Source organism: Oncorhynchus clarkii, chromosome 22 (assembly GCF_045791955.1).
Source record: "Oncorhynchus clarkii lewisi isolate Uvic-CL-2024 chromosome 22, UVic_Ocla_1.0, whole genome shotgun sequence".
NCBI lineage: Eukaryota > Metazoa > Chordata > Actinopteri > Salmoniformes > Salmonidae > Oncorhynchus > Oncorhynchus clarkii.
In genome coordinates this window covers 32,705,099-32,728,606 of record NC_092168.1, presented here as the reverse complement: position 1 = coordinate 32,728,606, position 23,508 = coordinate 32,705,099, and the positions used below count along the sequence as shown (strand labels likewise).

At 42.0% G+C, this 23,508-nt stretch overlaps 1 protein-coding gene across 2 annotated transcripts in view; it reads right to left on the bottom strand.

Annotated features, from left to right (window-relative positions):
* Positions 1-486: 486 nt before the first annotated feature.
* LOC139380799 (SEC14 domain and spectrin repeat-containing protein 1) overlaps positions 487-23,508 on the bottom strand; it is a 58,103-nt gene continuing 35,081 nt past the window's right edge. The window contains exons 7-20 of one of the 2 annotated variants that reach the window (XM_071123834.1): positions 18,087-18,200; positions 17,610-17,704; positions 17,397-17,452; positions 13,587-13,690; positions 13,297-13,407; positions 9,068-9,190; positions 7,734-7,928; positions 5,913-6,027; positions 5,490-5,649; positions 5,216-5,297; positions 4,913-5,035; positions 2,660-2,851; positions 2,227-2,357; positions 487-2,067 (exon numbers count right to left, since the gene is read on the bottom strand). In XM_071123834.1, the coding sequence (XP_070979935.1) occupies positions 1,797-2,067; positions 2,227-2,357; positions 2,660-2,851; positions 4,913-5,035; positions 5,216-5,297; positions 5,490-5,649; positions 5,913-6,027; positions 7,734-7,928; positions 9,068-9,190; positions 13,297-13,407; positions 13,587-13,690; positions 17,397-17,452; positions 17,610-17,704; positions 18,087-18,200 (1,872 nt within the window). In that variant the 3' untranslated portion in view covers positions 487-1,796. The remainder of the gene's footprint in view (positions 2,068-2,226; positions 2,358-2,659; positions 2,852-4,912; positions 5,036-5,215; positions 5,298-5,489; positions 5,650-5,912; positions 6,028-7,733; positions 7,929-9,067; positions 9,191-13,296; positions 13,408-13,586; positions 13,691-17,396; positions 17,453-17,609; positions 17,705-18,086; positions 18,201-23,508) is intronic. The other variant, XM_071123835.1, reaches the window with a different exon arrangement.

Genomic DNA, 23,508 nt, shown 5'->3' with positions numbered 1-23,508 from the left:
GCACCACCCAGCGGCTACTGTGATGTATGTGAATGCGTGGCTGCTTTATTTAATATCCTATTTAATCTGACAACTGGGCAGCTTTATTGAAAACCTTCAAATATCCTATTTAATATGACAACAACCGGTAAATTTAAGTTATTCTATAAAATAAGCTTTTCATCAGGGCCAAATTACCGAAAGGGCACGCAGGTGGGCCCCCCAACCAATTTGGATTTATTTTGTCAAAATGTGTATAATTGCAGGAACTGCAAAATTCTCTCAGCATCATGGCATTTATTTTTTTGAATAGGATATTAGCTTTAAAACTGCAACATTTTCTCTCAGCCTCATGGCAAAAATGTGTAAATATGCCCCAGGGCCACAAGCAGTCCTGCTTTTCATGATGTGTCAAATTAAATTGAAGCCTGAAGTCATACCTTGTGTGTACCTTGTAAGACTATGCTTATGAATCAAAAGACAAATAACTACATTATCTACAAGAAATCTTTAAAATGTTTGCTTGTTTATTTCGCAGGACCCAGGTTTTCAAGAAATACATGATTAGCCTCGCAAACCTAAAATTTCCACAAGCATTATGTCTTGGACTGGTATGTAAAATACCAATATACAAAACAAAATAAATACAGAATCAATATTTCAATAGCATGCCTCACGATGCAAAAGGCGTATGCACTGTATGTATACATTAGAATGACAATTATGAAGAGACGAAGCATAATTCTCATATCACATTTTATGAATAAAAACAAAGCCTTGGATCTACCAATCTAAACTAGGTTTATAACAAAGGTCTGATTAGACATTTTAACTTGATGCACACAAGTGACTGGTTGACTGCACCCATCCATCCTCGTAATATACAACAGTCCGTCTATACTGGAAACAGTGGGCTGGGAAGTTAGTGCCAAATTCAAAGGCATTGAGAATGAGAATAGATTTACATATTGGCACAGCTTTTTACACTTGTTTTTCTTCTTCCAGAAACCACTTGAAAGTATTGCGAACAAAAAACAACAGAGGGAAAATATAAAATAGTCAAACAAGGCAGTTTGACAAGAAAGAGAAAGGCCTAGAAACTCTAAAGCACCGGTAAGGTAAATACAAGGAGAGAGACAGATGGTGCTTTGCTTTCTGTACACTCTAGAGGGTTTAGTAGAACCATGTAAAAGCTTGAGTTCCCTGTCTTAAGGGCTTTTCACACTACGTGTTCTTAACCCAGGCCTAACCTTAACCCTGGGTTAAAACAACCCCTGGGCCAAGATCAGCGTGAACACAAATTCAGAGGGACAAGCGACAGGCAAGGTAAAGCTTTAAGGGAAATAGTCAATTTCAGACTTCATTCCAGTCAGTGCTTTCAGTTTCTTTCTTTTGTTTCCCTCCTCCACTCCTCTCTTCTCCATGTCATGTAAAGCAATGTAAGTGGATCCTAGAGGACCATATTCTATCTTTAACTGCTATTGGTAAATTAATATGGCTGGACGAGGCAGAGTACAACTGAGATGGAAGGAATGCGGTCACACCGGGAGATTAACGGGATTCTAGAGATCTGAAGTGCGTGATGGTCAGGTGCTGTGTAGGCTTAACGTCGAAGGTCAGAGGTGTCCTTTCCTGTCCTCAATGTCTGGTGGACTGCTAGTTGCTGCTGTTATAGGTCTGCAGCCTGGCCCCAGATCTGTTTATGCTCTCTTGTCAACTGCTATGGTTATTGTCACGCCAATGGCCATAGGATTTGGCAAGACAGCACAAACTGATCTGGGACCAGGCAAGCTGTTATAAGAGCTCCATTAGCATTCCTAAGTGTCCGTCTCGTTCTCCAGTTCTAGTTCCTCCCCATCTTGTAGTTCATTGTCTACATCTTGTAGTTCTTCATCATTGTGTAGCTCTTCGTCCTGGTCATGTATCTGCTCATACTGTAGCTGCTGATACGGTAGCTGCTCAATGTCTTCATCCTCTTCATCTTCCTCGTGCAGAGTCAGTTTCCTGTCCTCCACCAGCTTCATCTTGTCCCGGATGTGTTCAGCAGAGGACGCCATGTCTCCAGGACTGCCAAAGTACTGCTCGCTCCTGAAGGGGGGACAAAAGGGGCAGAAGGACTCAGCAGGGTCATAGGTTGGGCTATGGATGCAAGGATTGACAGTCTATGATCAAAATGGCATGCATCATTAGATTTGCATCTTGGTAAAACCAGGCATGTCGCAGTGTGAAATGTCCATTGTTTCTTACCCGTCTGGGAATATAACAGGGACAGTGAGTCTGTCCAGTAGAGCCTTCCCAACAGTCTCCACCTCCTCGTAGGTCTCCTGCTCCACCTCGACTGGGAGATCACCCTGGTCTGGGCTGGCTTGGACAAGCACCTGGGATGGAGGAGACAGGAGGGAATGGAAACAGAAGAGGACCATCAACAAAAAAGTATGTACTCACTGAACTGTTAGTCACTTTAGATAAGTATCTGTTAGTGGCATACATGCATATCCCAATAATTCAACACTTCCAAACAACAGGGTTCACTGACTAGAGCACAACGAAGACAAAACCTTTGCAATATTTGCTAAGAAGAAGGTGTATTATTTGGCTGTCACAAAGGTAATTCAATAATATATTAACATCTTCTTGATAATATAAGGTTTCATTTTCATAACTGTCATTCTTTTCCTACCTTCTCAGCTGCGGTGTGAAAGGAGCAGGCCATCTCCAGCCGATGGACCCTCTCCTCAGTGGTGACAGTAAACTGTTTCCAGACCCGGTTGAGGCGTGGCAGGGTGTCACCAGAGGAGCGCGTGGAGCACCGTAGAGACTGACACAACACCACCGTCGCCTGGAGCAGCTGACGGCCGTAGTCATAGGTGCTCTGGACACAGAAAGAGAGAGCCAGGTTAAAACAATACCTAGTACCTAGTAGGGGGCAGTGGGGTAAGTTGAGCCATTTATTACATTCAGCATCACTCTGTCAAGGGAAATATAGTACTCTTCTAACAAAGAAATCTATATACAGTACCAGTCAAAACTTTACTATTTTCTTTATTGTAGAAAAATAGTGAAGACATCAAAACTATGAAATAACACATATGGAATCATGTAGTATCCATAAAAGTGTTAAACAAATCAAAATCTATTTTAGATTTCAGATCCTTCAAAGTATCCACCCTTTGCCTTGATGACAGTTTTGCACTCTTGGCATTCTCTCAACCTGGAATGCTTTTCCAACAGTCTTGAAGGAGTTCCCACATATTCTGAGCACTTGTTGCCAGCTTTTCTTTCACTCTGCAGTCCAACTCATCCCAAACCATCTCAACTGGTTTGAGGTGGGGTTATTGTGCAGGCCAAGTCACCTGACACAGCACTCCATCACTCTCCTTCTTGGTCAAATAGCCCTTACACAGCTTACATTGTCCTGTTGAAAAACTAATGATAGTCCCACTAAGCGGAAACCAGATGGGATGGCGTATCGCTGCAGAATGCTGTGGTAGCCATGCTGGTTAAGTGTGCCTTGAATTCTAAATAAATCACAGACAGTGTCACCAGCAAAGCAACCCCACACCATCACACCTCCTCCTCCATACTTTACGGTGGGAACCACACATGCAGAGATCATCCGTTCACCTACTCTGCGTCTCACAAAGGCACGGCGGTTGGAACCAAAAATCTTACATTTGGACTCAAAGCCCAAATAACAGATTTCCACCAGTCTAATGTCCACTGCTCGTGTTTCTTGGCCCAAGCAACTCCCTTCTTCTTATTGGTGTCCTTAAGTAATGGTGTCTCTGCAGCAATTCACCCATGAAGGCCTGATTCATGCAGTCTCCTCTGAACAGTTGATGTTGAGTTGTGTCTGTTACTTGAACTCTGTGAAGCATTTATTTGGACTGCAATTTTTGAGGCTGGTAACTCCAATGAACGTATCCTCTGTAGCAGAGGTAACTCTGGGTCTTCCTTTTCTGTGGTGGTCCTCATGAGAGCTTGAGGGTTTTTGGAACTGCACTTGAAGAAACTTTCCAAGTTCTTGACCTTTTCCGTATTGACTGACCTTCATGTCTTAAAGTAATGATGGACTGTCGTTTCTCTTTGCTTATTTGAGCTGTTCTTGCAATAATATGGACTTGGTCTTTTACCAAATAGGACTATCTTCTTTATACCAACCCTACCTTATCACAACACAACTGATTGGCTCAAACACATTAAGAAGGAAATAAATTCCACAAATTAACAAGGCACACCTGTTAATTGAAATGCATTCCAGGTGACTATGTCATGAAGCTGGTTGAGAGAATTCCAAGAGTGTGCAAAGCTGTCATCAAGGCAAAGGGTGGCTACTTTAAAGAATCTCAAATATAAAATATATTTGGATTTGTTTAACACTTTTTTGGTTACTACCTGATTCCAAATGTGTTATTTCATAGTTGTGATGTCTTCACTATTATTCTACAATATTAGCCCACCCACACAGCTACCATTGCACTTTCATGCTAGGTTTAGGGCCGCATACTGAATCTTATAGAGACCCCAACTGATGTATGGAACAATCTTACAATGATCTACTTTGGTTTAGATACAAGCGTTAATTTGACTTGGTGAAAATCTGTTTTTTGGACCTAACTTGCTTACCTGTTTTTCCATGTGGTTTCTTCCTTGACAGACTCCATGAAATTATGACCTCTTCCTAAATAATTTGTCAATTTATTAACTTTGTGTATGGTTTTCTAGACACAAGGGTGGCTCAACTTACCCCTTTGGCTGAACTTACCCAACTCTCCCCTTCCCCCTCTATTTCCCTTTGAAAGACATGGAGAGAGAAAAGAGACAGAGAGAGAGGAGGGGGCAGACAGAACAATTGAGGGAGTGACAAGAGCGGGAGAGAGAGAACCCCTCAGTCTTCCTCAAGCTGTCTGAACTCTGCTCTTGTAGTACGTACCTGTGCAACATCCACAAACTTCTTGTGTTTCTCCAGCAGCACTTTGGTTTCCTGTGAGTCGTCCCCTAGTCTGATGTGGGTCTTTAGAAGAGCATCGAGGAGCTCACCCAGCCACTCCACCGCCTGAGAGTTAACACAGTGACATGAGCTGGGGTTTACAAGGTATTGTCCACAACAATAACAACATGTCAACAACAACATGTCAATAATAACAACACACTTAAGTTTGCAGTCCAGAACCAACAGAGGTAAAAAAAAACACAAAAAAAACAGGGATGAACAGAAGGAAACCTATCTACTGACTTGTGATGCATCTTCCTCACACTTGAACAGCTGGACCATCTGAAGCATCTTCAGTCTCCTGACATCCACCATGTCCTCACATCTAAACAGGACCAAAACTATTTTAAAACATGACAAAAGCCATTTCCATGACAAGTTCCGTGACAACAGCCAAAATTCCAGGATATTCCAGAAATCGCTTGACTCGTGGAACCTTTGTAAACAACTCCAGTATCATTTTGTGGCCTGCGGCCTTACATCATCAAAAAAAGACTGAAAATAAATCTGAGCAAACCTTTGTTTCCGGAGCTGCATGTCCTCCATGACACCTTGGATGTGATCAACGTTGTCTTTGTTATCGATGGGCACGTCTTTCCCATAGGACCAGGAAGTCTGGTTGGACATCTGATCCATCAGGACCTGGCCTTTCTCCCTCAGGCCTACCAGGGCTCCCTCTGGGCAGAAATACACATCAAATAATACTCATGAATTACTCAACTAACACTACTGAAAGTTATTTCAAATGTAAAATATTATTCTTGCAGTTATCCATTAGAAAACAATACAAGAAGAGGGGATATAGTTAAGACTGTCAATGTTTCAGCACAAATACCTTTCTCAATATCAGTTTTTTAATTCTACTCTGCAGTTATCTATTGAAGGCTTGCTATCATATAACAAAAAAATAACAGTGAATAATACATTTAATTGTGCTTACCAACGCTCTTGAGTTTCTCCTCGAGGTGTTTGAGTGTTTGTTGGATGGCAGCCCCGTCAGCAGGCGCCACATCGGCACAGAGCATGCCCAGTAGACCATCCAGTTGCTGGGACAGCTGGGAGGGTAAACTGGGGCGTTATTACAAAGCCAACAAAGAGCTCTAGGCCAAACAGTTAGTAGTCTATACTACACTGAACAAAAATACAAACACAACATGTAAAGTGTTGGTCCCATGCTTCATGATCTGCAATAAAACATACCAGAAATGTTCCATATGCACAAAAAGCTTATTTCTTTCAATATCTTTGCACAAACTTGTTTCCATCCCTGTTAGTGAGCATTTCTCCTTTGCCAAGCTAATCCATCCATCTGACATGTGTCATATCAAGAAGCTGATTAAACAGCATGATCACTACACAGGTGCACCTTGTGTTGGGGACAATAAAGGGCCACTCTAAAATGTGCAATAAAAGGTCACTCTAAAACACAATGCCAAAGATGTCTCAAATTGAGGGAGTGTGCAATTGGCATGCTGACTATAGGAATGCCACCAGAGCTGTCGCCAGATAATTGAATGTTCATTTCTTTACTATTAGCCGCCTTCAACGTCATTTTTGAGAATTTGGCAGTACATCCAACCAGCCTCACAACCGCAGACCACATGTAACTATGCCAGCCCAGGACCTCCACATCTGGCTTCTTCACCTGGATCGTCTGAGACCAGCCACCTGGACAGCTGATGAATCTGTGGGTTTGTACAACTGAAGAATTTTGACCTGAATGCAGTTCGGCATAGCAACAGACTTCAGTGGGCAAATGCTCACCCTCGATGGCCACTGGCACGCTGGAGAAGTGTGCTCTTCACAGATTAATTCCGGTTCCAACTGTACTGGGCAGATGGCAGGTGATGGTGCCGTGTGGGAGAGCGGTTTGCTGATGTCAACATTGTGAACAGAGTGCCTCATAGTGGGTTAAGCTACGGACAACGAACACGATTGCATTTTATCAATGGCAATTTGAATGCAGAGATACCATGACGAGATCCTGAGGCCCATTGTCGTGCCATTCATCCACTGCCATCACCTCATGTTTCAGCATGATAATGCACAGCCCCATGTCGCAAGGATCTGTACACAATTCCTGAAAGCTGAAAATGTCCCAGTTCTTCCATGGCTTGCATACTCACCAGACATGTCACCCATTGAGCATGTTTGGGTATGCTCTGGATCAACATGTATGACAGCGTGTTCCAGTTCCCATCAATATCCAGCAACTTCACACTGCCATTGAAGTGGAGTGGGACAACATTCCACAGGCCACAATCAATAGCCTGATCAACTCGCATGAGGCAAATGGTGGTCATACCAGATACTGACTGGCTTTCTGATCCACCCCTACCTTTTTTTTCCAGGTATCTGTGACCAACAGATGCATATATGTATTCCTAGTCATGTGAAATCCATAGATTAAGGCCTAATTTATTTATTTCAATTGACTCATTTCTTTATATGAACTGTAACTCAATAAAATCTTTGAAATTGTATTTTTTTCAGTATATTATGACCCCCATCCCTTCAACCCTAGGCACTTACAGTATGTAGATCAGATGACTGAATAAGTGTAAGCAATATGGGTGGTTGGAGCTCCATCTTGCCCTCTGATTGTGGCCATATTGCTTACACCTATAAAATCCTCAAAGATCTACACAAGGGCCTAGGGATTGACTTTGTGATTTAGAGTAGGAGTCACTGTAGTTCTTGTTCTTGGCTTTATACTTATTTTGTAATGATCCATTCAAATCAATCAATCAATGATACATACGTCCTGTGCTGTGCCGTGGAACTCGTGTGCTGACTGCAGTACGTTTTGTCTGGACTCCAGTTGGCTGGCCTGTCTGTAACAGACATCACTGAGCTGCTGCTGAAGACCCTTTAACTCCACTAGGTCCTCCTCGTCTCCAGCACTCAGCAACGCTGCTATCTGCTGGTTCAGCTCTACGTACACTGCAAACCACTCCTGTAAATACACACCCAATAACACATACATTTGGGTTGGATTTCACAAATTAGAAACACAATTCAGCCACACAAGTTACACAATGTTTCGCAACTTATTTCCATTGTGGTCCTCTGGCTTTGGCCAGAAAGCAGGAAAACTCTTTCTGATATACACGCCAGTTTATCATAGAGAAGCTCAATACAAAGAAGAACCACACACTAAAGATGTTTCTGTCTCAAAGCTGTTCAAACCTACTGTACAGTAATTGAGTTGAACGCTGTAGTGAAGTGTTTTTGTGGTATAGTTATTACCTTGAGAACACTTATACATTTCAGATCAATAGCGCCACCTGCTGAAGGCTCTTGGAGACAACACCACGCCTTAGCCTAACCATCAATCTTTAGCTTTGACCTCACTCTGGCTTTAGCCTTTCATTCCCCTGGCTGGTACTCTCTGTTTCGGTCACCAGGGCACACTTTGGCCCAGAGCAATGATTCACCAGGGTCTTTTATGTAAACCCAGCCAGGGGAAACATTAGTTACACCCAACAGCTGCAGCTGCTGCAGTCACTTCCTGGCCTGGCCTGTCTGTCCACGACTAAGAGCAGGACAATACTACATCCAGGGAGGAAAGGTTAAGGGCAAGCTCTAATTTGTGCTTCAAACTCTGTCTGTTTTGTAAGTGAAATCAAACAAGCTTTTTCCAGATGTACACACTGAACCTTATTTACTTAACTTGTTTGTCCTCCATATTTTTTGTCTAGTAGTGCTTTATCTGTGCTCCTCAGACCAGAGATTAATGATCTATAAAAAGCAGTTACAATACAGTACATCTCCAGACATCATCTGACATCATCTGGCAGCTAACAGACTCTCCCTAACAATCCAAACTAATCATATTCGGTGACCTAATTATTGGGATCTTCAAGATGCTCCAAAGACAAGTGCTTATTCTGCAGAGAGAGAGAAAGCAAGAAGAGAGGCACACACAGAACTAGCAGCTATCTCCCCACCTCTTCTCATCTCTGTAATTATGAACATTGAAAAAGGAGTGATGTAATAAAGTTGTGCTGTTGGCAAGCTGTGTCGTGTCGTGTTGTATTGAGTTGTGTTTGTAGTTTTGTGTCTGTAGTATGTGTTGTGTTATTCTGTCCTTACGCTGTGCTGGCTCTCTATCTCCTCATGTTTCTGCTGCAGGGCCTGGGAGGCCCTGATGGAATCTCCGATCCCCCACTGTGTTCGGAGCTGCTCTGTGCCAGGCCCCTCCAACCAATTCACAACCTGCATAGCAACAAGGAAGAGAAAGACCCCATTAGCACACGCTTCATGACTCACAGACACACACCCCAGGACCAACCAATCAAATACCTTCCAGGCATCTGTGAGGTCGATGATTGGACACAATCATTAACAAATGCTTTATCACTTCCCCCTCAGGCCCACCAATCAAATACCTTCAGGTATCTGTGAGGTCTCTTATTGGTTGGAACACATTTAAATCAGTGTGGGTTAAATGGGGTACTTGTTTGTTTCTGTTAAAATGGGGTACTTAAAACCAGAAGGTGTAATCACTATAAAGCATGTATGAACATTTATAAAGTCTTATGAGACAAATAGTGTACCATGTGTCAGCACAGAACAAGGGCTTGCCAAGTTACCTATAAAGTAAATATTGTTAAGGGAATATCGAATAACAAGATCAATCTAATTCAACATCTGGTTCAAATATATTAAAGCAGCATTTACAGAGGATCAAGAAGAGGTGTTTAGAATCCACTGTACTGTGTAAGAGGGGTGATGAAATGGTTCAGTGTGTTGAGTTTGATAGAGCGATTTTCTTCTGCATCAGCTTTTAGCTTGGTGAGGCAATTCTACTGCCTGTCTCCTACAGAGCTTGGAGCAATACAGCTTACAACCTACTCCCCCACTCACTACACAGCATCTTTACTCCCAGCAGATAAGAACTAGGCCAAACTCCCCAAGCCAAACTAATCCTACTGCTGCCTAGGAACATACAATACCCCAGGAACTAGCCACACTGGGAGACAAATGTGAAATGGAAGCCATTGAATACACGGACAGCAGTGGCTTCTTCCGTGGTGTCCTCCCATGAACACCATTCTTGTTTAGCGTTTTATGTATCGTATACTCGTCAACAGAGATGTTAGTATGTTCCACAGATTTCTGTATGTCTTTAGCTGACACTAGGATTCTTCTTAACCTCATTAAGCATTCTGCAATGTGCTCTTGCAGTCATCTTTTCAGGATGGCCACTCCTAGGCGAGTAGCAAAAGTGCTGAACTTTCTCCATTTAAAGATAATTTGTTGTATCGTGGACTGATGAACATCAAGGCTTTTAGAGATACTTTTGTAACCCTGGAAAGCTTTATGCAAGTCAACAATTCTTAATCTTAGGTCTTCTGAGATCTCTTTGGTTCGAGGCTTGGTACACATCAGGCAATGCTTCTTGTGAATAACAAACTCAAATGTTATGAGTGGTTTTTATAGGAAAGGGCAGCTCTAACCAACATCTCCAATCTCGTCTCATTGATTGGACTCCAGGTTAGCTTTTGGAAAAGTCATTAGCCTTGGGGTTCAAATACTTTTTCCAACCTACACTGTGAATGTTTAAAAAATGTATTCTATATAAACTAGAAAAATACAATAATTTGTGTGTTATTAGTTTAAGCACACTGTGTTTGTCTATTGTTGTGACTGAGATGAAGATCAGATCAAATGTTATGACTAATTTATGAAATCCAGGTAATTCCAAAGGGTTCACATACTTTTTCTTGCCCCTGTATGTTTATCCCCGTTTTGTTCCGTTTGCTACCATTTAAGAAACGTTTTTCAACAGAATCGGCAGAATGAATACACCCCTGATCACATGCAAAGAGTTTACTTTCATAGCAGCCACATAAAAACAGCATGATCACTTTGCTCGTTGTATATATAGTTCTATCTCACAACAATCTACGTGCTCTCCTCCTCTCAACTTTTCACTTGTGGACTTCAGTGCACAACACATCAGCTGTCTGTGGCCAGCGAAAAAACCTTTCCTAGCCAAACCTTCATATAATGACCTCTGAGGACTACACACATCCTACATCGTTGTCACGTCATAGTCAACAAGAACTACTAGAATTAACACGTTAGTAAACCCACTAAAATCATGCAGTACAGTTTTCAATCAGAATGCAGTTTAGCAGTTACACCCAGAGGGCAATAAATTAATAAAACCAAAAGCTTACCATGACTTGGAAGAGTTCCAGTGTTGGATAGCCATAGCCAGCTAGCTAACATTGCATCTCTCTCTGTTTGAGCCGTGTGTTTGAGTAGGCTAAACTACCTAGCTGCATTTGCTAGCTAAGTGAAAGTTATTTTTTTTAAATACAACCAAATATAGCTACAGTATATCTCTCTCTCTCTTGCTTCTTCTTAATTTTGGAAGACACATTTTTTCAAAAACTGTTCAACTATTGTCTTTCTCTCTCTTTGAGTCAACTACTCACCACATTTATAAAGTGCTAGCTAGCTCTAGCTTATGCTTTTAGTACCAGATTCATTCTCTGATCCTTTGATTGGGTGGACATCGTGTCAGTTCATGCTGCAAGAGTTCTGTTAGGCTGGAGGAAGTCCTCCTAAAGCTGTCATAATTATCGTGTAAGTCTATGGAAGGGGCTTGAGAACCATGAGCCTCCTAGGTTTTGTATTGAAATCAATGTACCCAGAGGAGTACAGAAGCTATCTGTCCTCCAGCTACACCATGGCGCTACCCTACAGTGCTGCTGAGGCTACTGTAGACCTTCATTGCAAAACAGTGTATTTTAATACATTAATTGGTGACGTGAATAAATTTAGAATAGTTTTATCTAAAAAGGCAGAATTTTTTAATGTTTCACTATTTTTATTTTTATGATTCACTGAGGAGGATGGTCCTTCCCTTCCTCTGAGGAGCCTCCACTGAGACGTACATCGGAAGATAATGGACCTGTGAAAAAAATATAAAATAGCTCCCCACTACAGTGACATATATAGTAGCATATATATTCTATGTAATAATTGAATGGTGACCACAGCCCTTACAAAAATACATTTACATTTATTTTTTTTCCCACCATTCTCCATGTATTCAATGTTTTACTTCCGGGCTATTATGACGAATCTGGCAGCTCCTTCTCTATATGTTCCTAGACTACTGCCTACTGAACAACATCTTCATCACCATAGCAACAGACAGCTCATTCCCTTAGAATCTAGAATCTGTCAAATCTAAAATAGAATCCGTCCATTCCATGGAACACATCTCATCATCTGCTCACTTCCTCATTGGTACAGTTTTATCATCCAATATCATCTGCTTTGCACTGTAAAACATTCAAAATTGTTCTGCTTTGCACTGTAAAACATTCAAAATTGTATCCCTGAGGCACCAGGCCTATCCACAGGGGATAGCCTACATTGAGAAGACTCATAAGAAAATAGGTCTAATGGTCAGTTGCAAATGAGAGGGTACTTCTGTCAGAGAAATATGTGATTGTGGGTTCAGTGACCAAAAAAGGTTGAGAACCACTGTTTTAGACGCAATCTATTGGCCAATGGGAGAAAAGGCGTTTGCCCTTCATGGTTACAGACAGGAAATTAGGTAGTGCCAAGGAAGAAGTGTGCTGGGATGAAGGCCATGTGTGCTGGGATGAAGGCCATGTGTGCTGAGGGTGTGTGTGTGTGTGTGTGTGTGTGTGTGTGTGTGTGTGTGTGTGTGTCGACTGATGAGTATCCCCGCCAGAGACTCGAAGTCAACAGTCTTTGGGAAGTTAGCTTTTCCATTCAGTGGTATGTAACGCTGACTTTGGAACGAGAAGACCTAACCGAAAAGGCTTTAATATGAGTCGGTTACAGGGACAGTCAGACAATTTATCACCAGGGTCTGGCTTTGAATACACTGAAGGAGGCAAGGCTTCAATTGAAAATTAAGTTCCATTGAAGCATCACATTCCCTAGTTCCTGAGAATTACAACCACTGGGTCTTTCTCTGGATGTCTGGTGAACTAATCCTCATAAAATCATGTGTGTGTGTATAGCTTTTAAACCTCTCTGAAACAAAGTGCAAAAGACAATGGAAAAAAGAGCAGCCCTACTCTATACTTCTCCTTCAGTCTGGTCACTGGTCTGCTGTTGTTAATGGCATTGGGCCTAAGTCAAGGCCTCAGTCTTTCACTACGCTGGTGTTTTGGATCCATTAGGGCAGTGTGTGTAGGCTTGTCAGTGGGTTGGTGTTGACGATGTCATAGTGTGTGTGTGCAGTGTGTGAATAGTGTGTGTTTTCGCATCTCTGTGCGTGCATATGTGTGTGTGTGATGTGATATAGGGCAGTGTGTGTGCAGTACCTGCATGACCTTGGTCTGTATATCCTCCAGCTGGGATCGTTTGCTGCGTTGGCGACACACCTCCTGGTACTTGGTGTATTGTTCTCTGAGTGAGTCCAGCAGTTTCATGACCTGAAATAATTTAACATGTACTTACCTTGCATATAGTCTTTGTATGTATTGTATATAGTATTTGTATGTTATGTGTGAATTTTGCTGTTATATGTTTACTATATATTTTTACATCTTATCTGACTTGACACAACTGAAGTTCCCTCTGGGAAATATAAAGTTATTCTATTCCATTGTACCTGTGGCTGGGCCAGTAGCTCGTCATCCATGGGGGACCAGGCCACACCACCTCCCTCTGCACCGTTAAACCTCCGCTGCTGCAGCTCCGACAACAACTCATGGCCTGAAGGGGAGAGAGGTGTGGATGATCAGAAGGGGAATGATAGTGACAGGGGGAGAGACAATGAATGACAGAGAGAGAGGGAGGGAGGAGATACAGGGGTAAGAGTGGGAGAAAGAAAGCAGGAGAGGGGGGAGAGAGAGAAAGAGAGTGAGAGAAAGAGGGAGTGAGAAAAAGAGTGTGTGGGAGCTATTGAATCTTCTCTCCGCTCATCCATTTCATGAAGTTATTTTGATGTATGGGGGGTTGCAATTCAACACATTTTGCCATGGGACAGAGAGAATATTTTAATGTTTTAAAGCTAGTTTCCTGCAAGTCTACATATTTTGACATGGGTCTGAGAGAAAAAATGCAGTTTCAAAGTAAATTTCCTGCAATTCTACACATTTTGCCATGGGGCTGAGAGAACATTTTCAGTTTTAAAACAAATGTCCTTAAATTATACACATTTTGTCATGGCTTATGCCTTGTTCTTATGCTATCTAAGTGACTCAAACATTATAACAAAATCAATCGGGGCCCCATGCCATGCCATTTTTTGAATTTTAGATTCTCCCTGACTGTCTAGTTTTTATTTTGGTAGTTGTTAGTTCTCAAAGAAAAATATATAGCTCCATTATCTTTTCTACATTCTTTATATCTGGTTTAAGTCGTTTAGGTTAATTATGCCGATTTATTTTTTACAATCTTAACTTAAATGAATTAATTTGTATTTTTTTGTGGCGGCCACGATTTACTAAATGTATATATGGGAAACACTGGAAACAGAGCAAGAGGTAGGAGTGTGTACAATGTGGACGACAAGCAGCACATCCCTAGTTGTCATCCATTAAGTTACAAAATACATATCAGATGTACATTGTTGTCGAGGAGTACTTCAGGAGAAAAATTGCTATTCATTTATTCATAATGCCAACATCAAAAACATCCGGAAAGCCTTCCAAGTCCATTCTTTGACAAAGGTACACAACAAAATGGGACAGAGAATTATTTTCATATCATATACATGCTCTTATTATATCTCATGCTGTATCCCCTAGCCTCTCTGTTGTGCCTGTAACAACACAACTACACAAACAACACTGGCACGGCAGCCCAAGCCCTTTCTGCATTCATTATGAATGGCATTCACTCAGAGAGAGAAAGAGAGAGAGAGACACAGAGAAAGAGAGAGACAGAGAGAGACAAAGAGACAGAGAGAGAGAGACAGAGAGAGAGAGACAGAGAGAGAGAGAGAGAGAGAGAGAGAGAGAGAGAGAGAGAGAGAGAGAGAGCAAGACACAGAGAGAGAGAGAGAGAGAAATAGAGAGAGAGGGATATATATATATATATATATATATATATTGCTCAAAAAAATAAAGGGAACATGAAAATAACACATCCTAGATCTGAATGAATGAAATATTCTTATTAAATACTTTTTTCTTTACATAGTTGAATGTGTTGACAACAAAATCGCACAAAAATGATCAATGGAAATCAAATTTATCAACCCATGGAGGTCTGGATTTGGAGTCACACTCAAAATTAAAGTGGAAAACCACACTACAGGCTGATCCAACTTTGATATAATGTCCTTAAAACAAGTCAAAATGAGGCTCAGTAGTGTGTGTGGCCTCCACGTGCCTGTATGACCTCCCTACAACGCCTGGGCATGCTCCTGATGAGGTGGCGGATGGTCTCCTGAGGGATCTCCTCCCAGACCTGGACTAAAGCATCCGCCAACTCCTGGACAGTCTGTGGTGTTGGTGGATGGAGCGAGACATGATGTCCCAGATGTGCTCAATTGGATTCAGGTCTGGGGAACGGGCTGGTCAGTCCATAGCATCAATGCCTTCCACTTGCAGGAACTGCTGACACACTCCAGCCACATGAGGTCTAGCATTGTCTTGCATTAGGAGGAACCCAGGGCCAACCGCACCAGCATATGGTCTCACAAGGGGTCTGAGGATCTCATCTCGGTACCTAATGGCAGTCAGGCTACCTCTGGCGAGCACATGGAGGGCTGTGCTGTCCCCCAAAGAAATGCCACCCCACACCATGACTGACCCACCGCCAAACCATGCTGGAGGATGTTGCAGGCAGCAGAACGTTCTCCACGGCGTCTCCAGACTCTGTCACGTCTGTCACATGTGCTCAGTGTGAACCTTCATTCATCTGTGAAGAGCACAGGGCGCCAGTGGCGAATTTGCCAATCTTGGTGTTCTCTGGCAAATGCCAAACGTCCTGCACAGTGTTGGGCTGTAAGCACAACCCCCACCTGTGGACGTCGGGCCCTCATACCACCCTCATGGAGTCTGTTTCTGACCGTTTGAGAAAACACATGCACATTTGTGGCCTGCTGGAGGTCATTTTGCAGGGCTCTGGCAGTGCTCCTCCTGCTCCTCCTTGCACGAGGTAGCGGTCCTGCTGCTGGGTTGTTGCCCTCCTACGGCCTCCTCCACGTCTCCTGATGTACTTGCCTGTCTCCTGGTAGCGCCTCCATGCTCTGGACACTACGCTGACAGACACAGCAAACCTTCTTGCCACAGCTCACATTGATGTGCCATCCTGGATGAGCTGCACTACCTGAGCCACTTGTGTGGGTTGTAGACTCCGTCTCATGCTACCACTAGAGTGAAAGCACCGCCAGCATTCAAAAGTGACCAAAACATCAGCCAGGAAGCATAGGAACTGAGAAGTGGTCTGTGGTCACCACCTGCAGAACCACTCCTTTATTGGGGGTGTCTTGCTAATTTCCTATACCTGTTGTCTATTCCATTTGCACAACAGCATGTGAAATGTATTGTCAATCAGTGTTGCTTCCTAAGTGGACAGTTTGATTTCACAGAAGTGTGATTGACTTGGAGTTACATTGTGTTGTTTAAGTGTTCCCTTTATTTTTTCTCTCTCTCTCTCTCTATATATATATACACATATATATACACATACATATATATATAGAGAGAGATGGAGAGATAGAGAGAGAGAAAGAGAGTGCACGCTTGGCATTTGCTCAGAGAGAGAGAGAGAGAAAGAGAACAAATTGTACCCTATTCTCTATATAATGCACAAAAAAGGGCCCATAGGTTTCTGGTCAAAAGTAGTGCACTATGTAGAGAATAGGGTGCCACTTAGGACCCATCCAGAATGAGTTCTTCTGTGGCAAGCACGGTACCAGAGACACGTTGAGCTGACTGTCCATTCCACAACCCCCAGACAAAGCTCCTTTCATTGGGACAGCTCTGCTATGTACTGGCCTTCCAGGGTCTGCGTCCAATATGGCACCCTATTCCCTTTATAGTGCACCTATGGGTCCTGGTCAAAAGTACTGCACTATAAAGGGAATACGGTGCTATTTGGGACACAGCCCAGCTCTGGTCTCCCTCTCTCTACCAGAGCTGTCTCAGTAAATATTTTCATTGTAGTAAAACCGTTCAAGTAACACACTGCTCACCACTAGGCCTGAAACCGCACCCTAGATTGCACTACTTTTCAACAGGGCCATAGGGAATAGACTGCCATTTGGGACGTACCCTAGGAGTCAGTTTACTGAAGGTTTTAGCCGAGTGGAAACGTGTTCTCTGCTGGCGGAGTGCACTGCTAACCATGGTGGTTAACATTCTCGCATCCCATTAAACTTAACAGAGCCCAACCTGGTTTAGAACCACACAACACTACTTGCTTGGCTACTGGTATTGAGAAGTTTGCATAAAAGTAGAATAATTACCAGTTTGTAGAACTGTTTCAGGATCCAACGATGGTAGGAAGTTACAATCTGGTGGCCTGAGAGAAAGATAAGAAAGCAATATATTTACTGGCCTAAATAAACATGTCATAAACAATATAATGTGCTGCAATTCCACTGCCACAAACAATTCCTCAATCATTGGGCACTTTTAAAGAAAACAAATAAATGTCAACATGTTTTTAAAATAAATACCTTTCTTTGTCCAACTGGCTGCTTTTCTCACTGTCATTGATGACCACCAGCTCATCCAGCAGGGAAGAGGACTCCTTGGTAAACTTTTCAAAGACCTGAGAAGGAAAACACTTTCGTAAGTTGTGTGTCATACAAAACATAATGCAAATATGGACACAGGCAGAGAGGAACTCAACTTGAACTTACCTTCCTCAAACTATGAGGCTGATTTTGACATACAAGATGGAATATACTTTATTGCCACACAACCAAGGTTGGTGGTATTTGTTTGCATTTGTCTGTATTGTTATGGTGTTGATGTAAACATTGGTAATATGTACATTAACTTTATAAGCAAGTAATCTGTCAAATAATAAATGTCTTTGATCTCATCCAAAGCCATTATTATCCGAGTTGGAAATCATTTCCAAATCAAATGTGGTGCTTTAAACAATAATTGTACAGTCACATTGGGGATGTATTGCAATGGCGGATTACCAGTCTTTTGTTCACCCAGTCTATGTGATCGTACACCAGACTTCCCCCAAACTCATCAGTAAGCTGACAGGGCTCGATGTAGCGTGTGAGCTTATTGGCAGATACCAGAATGACCTGGAACAGAGGAGTGGGAGAAAGTATTATTTTATTTACATATATATAAAAAAATGTATCTTCACATTTTCAAACAGTACATTCATATTTGCCAACATTTGGGTGAGGTTTTCTCGCCTGAGTAGCCTCGTTTCACTGCCAAAAAGAAAATTTAACCATCTAGTGTTCAGCGACATAACAACACAATGTCAAATACAGGTAGTCTAGTCAAATAATTAACATCCAATCACAATAACCGTTACTCTCTCGCAGGAAACCTTCACTCTTGCGCAGACATTTAGAAACGAAACATGACCATTTGAAAAATAAGCCACAGGGGCTTTTGAGCGAGAATAAAGACGACTTTCGAGTAGTAAAACATGTATAAAAGCAACAGATTACATTAATAAAAAGGGGCTAGAAGTGTCTTATATGGTGAGCTACCAAGTGGCTAGGACAGGCAAGCCCCATACTATTGTGGAGGACTTCATTCTTCCTGCTGCAGCGGATATGGCTGGGACAATGCTGGGGGAAAAGGCCCAAAAAACTATACAGACAATGCCTTCATCAAACAACACTGTTTCACAACACATCAGTGACATGGCAGGAGATGTTTTGAAACAATTACTGCTTCGCATATAAGCCAGTTAATTACATGCATTACAGCTGGATGAGTTAACAGACTTGGTGGGCCTGGTACAGCTCCTGGTATATGTCCGTTATGTTTATGGGGCGTCAATTAAGGAAGACATCCTCTTCTGCAAACCACTGGAAACCAGGACAACATGAGAGGATATGTTTTAAGTACTGGACAGCTTTGACATCAAGTGGACTTGGTCAAGATGTGTTGGTATCTGTTCTGATGGCACAAAAGCCACGAAGTGAGCTGATTTGAAGACAACGATAAATTACTACCTTACGCACCAATAATTTTAGCGAAGCTTCATTGATTGACTATATTTCTGCCCAATGACCACTGATCATCTTGAAATCTAGCTGGGTAGATAGCCAATGAGCTGAGTTAAACGCCAGTATGTAATGGTTTAGGGTTGGACCACAATTCCTTGTTTGTAATCGCACGCGCAGGGAACTCCATTCTCGCCTTGACGATCAGAGGAGTTGCTGTAAGGCTTTTTACGCGTAGCTGTATTTCAGAAAGTTGTAGTTTCAACGATTTCATTGAAGATATCCTGGCGAATAAATCACGTAAAGCGAAGTCAAACTCTAAAGTGAAAAAGTGAGAGATTTTTTGTTTGAGGAATCTTGGAGTGTTATGATTCAAACTAACTGAGGAGCTGTTTCTGCAAGGACAGGACATACTTCTGGACGGGTAAGTGCTAATGCCGTTTTATGAAATATAAAAATATATATATATTATATATAAAAAAAAATGTACAAAAATGTTTTTGACTGTTCCCTCTGCTCTATACAATACATATCTGTTTATTTTATGTGCTGATAAAAGGTTCATACAATACAAATATTTGTGTTATGCTTTCTTTCACAGTGATAGCGACTCCGACTGCCAAGCTGCCCGCTCTACCTCTGCCACAGTGGTGTTCATATGCCACAGTTCATTACTGCAGGCATGACTGTGCCTCAGGGCCAAAAGGGCACAGCATGGAGGCGTCGTTGTGTTCTGTGTTACATGAAATGCACCACTTGTTCAGTTTGCCTCTGCTTTACATCAGAAAGAGACTGCTATGGGACATGGCACAGGCAGCAAATATTATGACGAGGACTTCCAAGGGGTGTACTGTTTTTTTAAAATATTTATTTTCAAATGTAAAAAAATAATAATAATTTTGTGTGTGTGTTAGAATTGCTTTTTGATATGTTGTATATAGTTATTTGCACTGCTGTATATAGTTATAGGTCATTTCACCAATTCGGCCACTTGGGTACATTTGGGCAACATGTGAAAGATGATACAGTACATGTGAAACAGTACATGTGAAAGATGATACTACAACAATAAAAAACAGAAAAAGTATGCTCTTTCTTTCTCTTTTCTTACACCAGATCTACTGTGTTATATTCTCCTACATTCAATTAACATTTCCACAAACTTCAGAATGTTTCCATTCAAATGATACCAAGAATATGCATATATTTGCCTCTGGGGCTGAGCTACAGGCAGTTAGATTAGGGTATGTCTTCAGGTGGAAATTGAGAACAAAGGGATGCAGCCATAACAGGTTAAAGTTTTCATTACTGACCATCATTATCACGTCTGACCGCTTGCATGATGACGAGTTTCTTAAAACAACTGGCCTATCTGGGTGATAGCTTCCTACACTCTACTCAGCAAATTGGATGCAGTCAATCACAGTGCCATCCGTTTTGTCACCAAAGCCCCATATACTACCCACCACTGAGACCTATATGCTCTCGTTGGCTGGTCCTCGCTACACATTCGTCACCAAAACCACTGGCTCCAGGTCAACTATAAGTCTTTGCTAGGTAAAGCTCCGCCTTATCTCAGCTCACTGGTCACCATAGCAACACCCATCTGTAGCACGCGCTCCAGCAGGTATATTTCACTGGTCATCCCCAAAGCCTAACACTTCCTTTGGCCGCCGTTCCTTCCAGTTCTCTGCTGCCACTTACTGGAACGAATTGCAAAAATCACTGAAGCTGGAGACTCATATCTCCCTCACTAACTGTAAGCATCAGCTGTCAGAGCAGCCTATTTATTGCCTTACCTCCTTACTTCATTTGCACACACTGTATACAGATTTTTCTATTGTGTTATTGACTCTACGTTTGTTTATCCCATGTGTAACTCTGTGTTGTTGTTTTTGTCGCACTGCTTTGCTTTATCTTGACCAGGTCGCAGTTGTAAATGAGAACTTGTTCTCAACTGGCCTACCTGGTTAAATAAAGGTGAAATAAAAATAATAAAAAATTCCTCGCCTGAATAATTTGAATCTAGGATTACGGGGACTCTCCTCAACTATATTCAATGTGTGGGACAACATTGAGGCTATGATTAAAAAGTTATTTTCTGTCTGCATTAACAAGGAAAACACTAAGGTCATTCCATCATTGTATGATTTTTTTGTATGCAAATGAACTCAAGCTGTGTCAAATGTCAAATGTGATATAGCGAAGCACCTGAGTGAGTTGGGTGTGTAATTACGCAGGTACTTTCCCGAAACGGATGACACAAACAACTGGATTCGTTATCCCTTTCATGCCCTGCCTCCAGTCCACTTACTGATATCTGAACAAGAGAGCCTCATCAAGATTGCAACAAGCGGTTCTATGAAAATTGAATTTAATCAGAAGCCACTGCCAGATTTCTGGATTTCCTGCCTTTGCAAATCACTCTCTTAAGACACTGATGCCCTTTGCAACCACGTCCCTATGTGAGAGTGGATTCTCGGCCCTCTCTAGCATGAAAACTAAATACAAACACAGACTGTGTGTGGAAAATGATTTAAGACTGAAACTCTCTCCAATACAACCGAACATTGCAGAGTTATGTGCATCCTTTCAAGCACACCCTTCTCATTAACCTGTGGTGAGTTATTCATAATTTCTGATGAACAAATAAGGTTTTATATGTATGATGGCTAAATAAAGAGCAAAATGATTGATTATTATTATATTATTATTTGTGCCCTGGCCCTATAAGAGCTCTTTGTCACTTCCCACGAGCCGGGATGTGACAAAAACTCACACTCATTCTATTGTTTAATAAATGTATCGTATAGTGTGTGTGTGGCAGGCTTACAATGAAGGCAAAAAATAACATTTGAGAGTGCGCTGACCCTGGTGCTAGAGGGGGTACGCAGATGGAGGTTGAATGTTTGAAGGGGTACGGGACAATAAAAAGTTTGGGAACAACTGCTCTATGGAGTCAGAGCTGATTAAATCCCCACTGGTACAAATATTTATTTAATCATCACTAATCCCCTCCAAATGCAACATTACTTGACATTTAGAAACAATTGATCAAGCAGGCAGGACAAGGCCTAATCACAGCTGGTGGTCTTTTTCGATTATGTCCTCTCGTACTGGGTAAAGAAAGTCCCCACATGAATGCTAAGAATTCAGAGACAACTCCAGGACCCCTCTTCGACACGTCAATGTGGACATTCAAGTAAGACTTTCTCTAGAATCTGGGAATGTGGAATAGGAATCTGGGAGAGGCCTATGCAGACATGTCTCTCTCTAAACAAAGCCTGTTCGCCTCCACAGCTGTTTCTCCTATCTCTCTCTGACTCATCTGTCCTCCTGACATATAGGCTTGTTACAGGCCTGTTGGTTCTGGTTCACGCTCTCTCTCACACACGCAGACGCACACACACACACTACAGGCCTGTTCAGATGTATCACGTGGATAAGAGGTAACAGTTGTCCATACAGATGAGAGAAACACCAGACCTGGGTTCAAATACTACTGCAAATATTTCAAATACTGTGAGCATTTGCTTTAGCCTGCCTGGAGTGACAGAAGGCTGGAGTTTGCGGTTTTGCAAATATTCTATTGGTTCCATTGCGCTAGCGTATCTAAAATGAATTCAAATAGTGTTTGAATGCAGGTGTGATGAGCACAGCGAGTCAGCCTACCCCCCACCTGGGATAGGCAGCACTAGGAAATATTTCTGACCTGTACACAAACACAACCTGGATACTTCCTGTCAGAGAGAAGGAACATATTTTCATCAGGATTTCCAAATAACTTCACTTCTCATCATCACTTATGGGGTTGTAGCTTTTCACCCGTAGATATTTTGATATCTGCCTGTCTGATGTCATGTGTGGGTGTGTTTTGTTGAGATGTAACTGATATATCTGGCAGCCACACCTGGTTGTTTGGAGTACAAATGGGGTACATATGAGTGTAAAGCAAGAAAAAAACATGTCTTGTCTTATTACTATGATGTGCTTCATCACCAGTCTATGCTTTGAATATTACTCAGGGAAAATCAGATATTACTCATCCTAACCTGTACACAGAGAAATCACTTATACTCCCCTCACCAGAGAAGATTAAAGTGAGAGCTGCTGCAACATTGAAATGTATAAAGGGATAAGTGAAAGCTTAAGCCCAAATACGAGTGAACCCTCTGTATCCCAAATGTTCAGTAGTCTACCCTAATATGTATGGTTTGTTTTTATCAAATTAAAGCTTTACATTATGTCATACTCTGGTATGCTGGTACGCTGGTATGGTGAACATTAACATAATACGTCCTAGCTCCAACCAACCGCATCAGACGCTGCAGAGACATGACTGCAGAGACATGACTGCAGAGACCTGAATGCAGAGACCTGACTGTTGTGTGTGTGTGTGTTTGTCACACGCTGAAACCAGAAA